The sequence below is a fragment of the Populus euphratica genome, unplaced genomic scaffold (genome assembly GCF_000495115.2).
Source record: "Populus euphratica unplaced genomic scaffold, PopEup_1.0 scaffold3241.1, whole genome shotgun sequence".
Lineage (NCBI taxonomy): Eukaryota > Viridiplantae > Streptophyta > Magnoliopsida > Malpighiales > Salicaceae > Populus > Populus euphratica.
In genome coordinates this window covers 1-6,115 of record NW_011503132.1, presented here as the reverse complement: position 1 = coordinate 6,115, position 6,115 = coordinate 1, and the positions used below count along the sequence as shown (strand labels likewise).

At 34.1% G+C, this 6,115-nt stretch overlaps 1 protein-coding gene across 1 annotated transcript; it reads left to right on the top strand.

Annotated features, from left to right (window-relative positions):
- Positions 1 to 284: 284 nt before the first annotated feature.
- LOC105119658 (uncharacterized) lies at positions 285 to 4,562 on the top strand. Its single transcript, XM_011017822.1, has 9 exons — positions 285 to 371; positions 682 to 759; positions 1,324 to 1,409; positions 1,599 to 1,674; positions 2,414 to 2,553; positions 2,933 to 3,011; positions 3,093 to 3,494; positions 3,764 to 3,849; positions 4,409 to 4,562. The coding sequence occupies exons 2-9, from the start codon at positions 697 to 699 to the stop codon at positions 4,440 to 4,442; spliced, it is 966 nt and encodes a 321-aa protein (XP_011016124.1). The 5' UTR covers positions 285 to 371; positions 682 to 696; the 3' UTR covers positions 4,443 to 4,562.
- The last annotated feature ends 1,553 nt before the right edge of the window (positions 4,563 to 6,115 follow it).

The window sequence follows — 6,115 nt, the reverse complement described above, 5'->3', positions numbered from 1 at the left end:
TGTTGGGTATGCGACCAAAGTCCCACATTGGTTAGAAATGGGGAGGATCAAGGGTATATAAGGATGGACAAATATCTCCATTGGTATGAGGCCTTTTGGGTATAACCCAAGAGCAAATCCATGAGGGCTTAGTCCCAAAGTGGACAATATTATACCAATGTGGAGATAGGTGATGTCCGTAATCCTTACATAAGACTCCTTTTTTTTTAATACGTTTCTTATTCGAAGGAAATTTATTTAAACATATTATTTCATACTTCTTGTTTAACTTATTTATTTTGGATGAGTTTATTTTTATTTTTTGGTTGCAAAGAATCGAAGAAGAAGATTATGATTCCGATGAAGATTCCCACAATCACGTTCAGAACCATGTATGCATTTTGTTTTAAAACGCTTTAGTTATTTATTTATTAAGCAGCAATTTTAGGGTTTGAAAGTCGGGTGTTAATGGGGTAGAATCACAGCTAGAAAAGGACCGACATGGTCTGAACAGAACCTTCAACCCACTAAGACCTCTGTGAGCCTTGCAATAGAGAGAGACTTTAACCGCCTACCTCAGAGATTTTGGGCTTTGCTACCAGAGCAAATCGTTGCGTGGTGATTTTAGCTTGTATGAAGTTTTCGTTTGCTGTTAGCAGTAATAATAGTAACACATGTTTTCTTTTCACTGTTTTCTCTCAGGATGGTTGTGATCCCATGAGCTTTTGTGGCGAGTATGATTGTCCAATCACCACCATTGAGAGTTATCTTCAAAACCAGGTTGGTTGGATGATTTTCTTGGAATTTCTTGGCATTGTTTGTTGGTATGTGTTGGCCCATGCTAGTGCTGCTATGGTCTTAATTCCTTTTTTTTTTTATCGATATTGTCACTCCTCCTGTCTTTGTCACACTTGCTTTCTTTCACCTTTTCCCTTGTGAAAATCTATGTCTAATTGGTTTTAGTTTTGAACATTATGATTTACCAAAGAAGAATATTGTGTATTTGTTGTCATCATCCATGCCTTCTAGGCTTAGCATTTCTCTTGCTACCATCTATTCTAAAATTACCGTGTTAGTTTCTATTTGAGTTAACTCATAAAATTGAACTAGTTACGCTGAATAAAGTTGAAGCGAAACCAATTCGCCTAATTCATGTGCACTTGCGATTCACCTCACAACCTACAACTTGCGCTGTTTTGTTTGTGATTGGAGAATAATCATAAGACTAGAATCGTTACTTGTAAGATTCTAACAACAATTCACTGCGTTAACATGTTTTTCTATCGTATATTTTTCAATGATTAACATATTTTCATTTGATGGAATCCCTCTTTTCCCCTGTAGATGCCACAAGAACAAGTAGCCCGAGCACTTCAAGAAGCGGGCTTTTGTTTGGATGACAAGGACACTGATATGCACCACGTTGAAAGGTTGGATCTTCATGCTGTTTCTGGCTGGCTAATGATTGCCATTGCAAATATATCATTTCTTTCAGATCAATCTGTCTTTTGGAATTGCTTGTTAATATTTTGTTTTGTATGATCATTTTTTTTGGGGGGCTCCATAGGAAAGGTATTCGTTTGTTATCTCATCTTTTATTTCTTTTTGAACTTTCATAGTTTTTCATGGCCAAGTTTACTGGATTTCGGTCAAGTCTGGATTGCTAGAAAGAATGCAGAAAAAAGCTATCAATTGGTAAGGTTGAAATTGTTGTTTTCTATTTGTGGTGAGAGCTAGCATGTTGAATGTGTTTTTCTTCCAGTAGTTGCCTATAATTTCTTACTGCTTTGCCTTCTGGATTTCCAGCAGGAGTGAAGTTAACCATATTTAATGAATAAATTTTGAATAGATGAGTGCTGTTTGCATGTTTTAATCCCTGTTTTTTAACTCAATTTCATCACTATTTTCGATAGATTGACAAAAGAAATTTTTAATTATTTTTGTATTTTAAATATAGAAGATTGTCGAACCACATACTTCGTTTAATAAAGTATAATTTTTGGGAGTATATCTTTTTTATTTCCACAAAACTGGAAAATTTGAAAATACTCCTTTCGGAGGAAACATTTTCTTTACAGCTGGCATTTTTCTGAGAAAATATTTTATAGAACACCTAAACACTAAATGAAAGCAGTGTATTTCATGCTCTAGTTATGCTATGTATGGCAATGTGTTTGAAGGGGCTTTTTTGAAGTTAGTTTGGGCTGAAAAGGCATGAACCGAGTGATGCTTGGTGGCTTTTATACGAGTATGTCAAATTGATTGAAAAGAGCTCAAAAGCTCATGTGAAGTCCAAATGCACATTTGATGCATTAGCAAACACTCAATGTTCTAGGTTGTAGGAATGTATTGAGCTTGCGCAAAACTTTCTTTTCATTGTGGGTGTGCATCTTGCAAATTTGGCCTGATTTTATTGTGTACCTTGCCTTTGAAGGGATCTTCTTTAAACATCAGCAGTTATGCAAAGTGGAGAAAGAATCCAATCTTCCAATCACAACGATGCAATGGAATGAAGTATAACAAGATTGACTTCAAGCCCGATGCATCACTGGACAAAGATCTAAAATTATTATGGTACAACTAAGAGATCTTAAATAGTTGTATTCAACTGATAGACAACTCAATAAAGCTTTGCAAAGGTGTTGAGGGTGTGTTTATCTATGAAAAAAATGTTCTAGATTTTCATGTGGATTTTTATGTGATAGAGAACTTGGGTCTGCTTGTTTTGTACCTCTGTATTTTTCCTTTTTATGTTAAACCGGGAAAGATCCTTTGTTTCATATATTGCAACTAATTCCAGGCAAATATGTTTTCTTGTTTTTATACTTGCATAAAACTAATTAACGTGGAAAAGGTATGAACCTTTTTTCCGCAAGCAAATGAAACCTAAACATTTTTGTTTCTGTTCTTGCTTGATTGGTGGGTTTATTTGAAACTAATTATTCTGTTGCAGCCAAAATATCTGTTTAAGGGATTGGACTTCTGAAAAACCAGTCACCTCATTGCTTTACGCACTTGGTTCAATGGACTCGGTTGGTGCTTGAAATTTTATATTGTATTTTCTTTCCTTGTTTTGTGATCATTATTATCGGAATCTCTTGTCTGAATGACAGAGAAAATTACTAGAGACAATCAAGTCACAATTGGACAAAACTGAGGAGATTGGGGAGTTGGTTTGCTATTATGCCAGAGAAGGAGGAGTGGTTCAGGTGGCTGCTCTGTTGATGGTGGCCTGGAAAAAGGTGATGGTCGTGGACTCATTTGACAGTAAATATGGTGCTAGTTGTGGTAGAAGTAAGATTCGCCAATTTTTAATGAGCGAGATTGAGAGGCTGATTGACAAAGAGATGCAACAATTGGGAAAATCGACAAAGATACATATGGATAAGCAAAACATGACATCGAACAAGATGTTTACAGATAAGCAAGATATGATGTCTGCATTGCAGTTGCTTGAAATTTTTGAGAGGGCTGGTGATGGTCTTGATCAATTCATTCAGGAGAGACAATGCAGTGTAGGTCACAATATGTATTTTCAATCCCATTTCACCTTTCAGCAACTGAATTCATACATTAGACAAGCCAAATGCCTTAGTAAACAGTATCAAATCATAAGGATCCTCCAGGTCTTGGGGCGAAGGTGGTTGTATTCTGTGAATAGGGTCGGTTAGTCTGTGTTTGTAAGAAAGATAGTCTACTTAGATTTTTTGCTGTTCAAGAAAATCAACAACTTAAGCAGTTGAAATATAAAATGGTTTTTCTACTACCGTTGCTGCTTGTATAGGAGATGACAAAAGAAGATTCTGCAGAGATCGTATGTTTGCTTTCAGGTCTTGTCTGCACCTCAAATCCGAAAGTCACCTTGAAATGGTATGGAATAACTATATTTTTTTTTTTCAATTAATCTGCTAGTGTTATTCTATTATCTTGTTTCTTTAATTCACTGTTATACTTTTGAAAACAATCCCTCAATCGCCGCAACTTAAATGTTAAAACCTTCCATTAGATTCTCAGGATATTTTTGGTGCTGGATATAATACAAGCATTGTAGAAAAAATAAAACAGTTAAACACATCCGAACACAAAATAAATTTTAAAACTCACCTGATCAGCAACAAATTCATAGGATTTGTGTTTGTACTTGCTTTTGCTAAAATATTTAGGATATAACATGGATTGTTTAAAGCATGAAAACAATAATACAAGCATTGTAGATTATCATTTGAATAGTTAACTTTTTATGGGGGTACATCCAACCAAATCTGTGTTAGTTGTTATCTATATTCAGTTGGAAGAAATTTAAATGGATATCTTAATTAATAGAAGTTGAGGAGGAAAGTTCAATATCTTATAGTCAAGTGACTGATTTTATTATTTTGTTTATAAAACCTGTGCACCCGTTAATGTGTTTATGGTTTGAAGTGATCAGTGGAGTTGCATTAGGTGCTCAGAGTATGAATTAGATGAAGGAGAATCACCATCAGGTAATTATTAACTTAATCTTCTCATTTATTATTTTTGTTGCTTTGTGGGAATGGAAGGAAAGGTGGACGGGGATTAGGGAGCATAATAGAAGACTGTTGACTAATGGAAACAAGTCTTAAATCGTCCAAATAGCACTTCAGACGGCTAAGATTTGATCAAAACAATTCTGGCTTGATAAACGGCCCAGATTCAATCTCAGAATCGGTTGCAGTAGACTCCCACTACACAGAATCCTATCCCTCAACTCAGCTCGGCTCCACTCGGCTCGGCTGACTCTCGGCTCGTGGCTGGTGACATGGTAGGTAGGTCCCACAATGCTGACGTGGCTACTGACTGGTCTTTAACTCAGCTCACTCTTGGCTCGCGGCTTGTGACGTGGCTGTGGGTCCCACATTGCTGACGTGGCTGCTGACTGTTGCTGACATGTCATGCCACCTGTTCATGCTGACAAAACTGTGACGTCATGATGACAGTAACAGTTCAAATTTGAGTTAATTAAGACATTAAAGTTTACACAATAACAGTTCAAAATTAAGATAAATTTTGATTTAATCGAGATAGTAACAATTCAAAAAATTGATTTAATTGAGACAGTAAAGTGTAGACAGTAACAGTTCAAAATTAAGACAGTAGTTTTGATTTAATCGAGACAGTAACAGTTCAAAAAATTGATTCAATTGAGAGAGTAATATAAAACAGTAACAGTTCAAAATTGATACAGTAACAGTTCGAAAGTCATTATTGTTAGTAAGTTTAAAATTAAGACAATAATTTTGATTTAATTAAGACAATAATAATTTAAAAAATTGATTTAATTGAGACATTAACAATTCAAATTTGATTTAATTAAGACATTAAAGTTTACACAATAGCAGTTCAAAATTAAGACAAATTTTAATTTAATCGAGATAGTAACTGTTCAGAAAATTGATTTAATTGACACGGTGAAGTGTAGACAGTAACAATTCAAAATTAAGACAGTAGTTTTGATTTAATTAAGGCAGTAATAGTTCAAAAAATTGATTTAATTGATAGAGTAACAGTTCAGAAAATTGATTCAATTAAGACATAGACAGTAACAATTCAAAATTAAGACAGTAGTTTTGATTTAATTAAGGCAGTAATAGTTCAAAAAATTGATTTAATTGATAGAGTAACAGTTCAAAAAATTAATTTAATTAAGACAATAACAAGTCAAATTTAAAACAGGTAAAAAATTAATTTTTTACTATAGGTGATAGACTTCAATTAATTTGTCCTCTAAATAATTCTTGGTTTGTACAGGCATTAATTATTTCCCTTTTAAGTTCTATTATTTTCTTTGTAACAAAATGTTGAGTTTGTTAGTATCGTTTACTTTAATTAACATACAGTATATTCATAAAATTAAATACCGGAATGACACAAAATACTAAAGTTATAAAAACTAAAATAAGCAAGTTACATTATATATATTTCCCTTGATGGCCATAAAATACCTTTTCTTATTTTCTAGGAACCTATTAAAATAAAACAGTATAGCCTAATATCCCATCAAAACCTCCACCTCTGTTTTTAAAACACCCCAGACTGTCATTAAAAAAAAAAAGGACTAAACAAACTGCTCTGACGGTTGCAGTGCGGTGTGACAGAGGACATACACATTGCATTT

Bases quoted from the DNA above. Each gene is read 5' to 3' on its own strand.
- LOC105119658 (XM_011017822.1), top strand. From the start codon at position 697: ATGAGCTTTTGTGGCGAGTATGATTGTCCAATCACCACCATTGAGAGT. The intron at 1,410-1,598 runs GTTGGATCTTCA...GAACTTTCATAG, and splicing joins GATATGCACCACGTTGAAAG to TTTTTCATGGCCAAGTTTAC. The intron at 1,675-2,413 runs GTAAGGTTGAAA...TTGCCTTTGAAG, and splicing joins CAGAAAAAAGCTATCAATTG to GGATCTTCTTTAAACATCAG.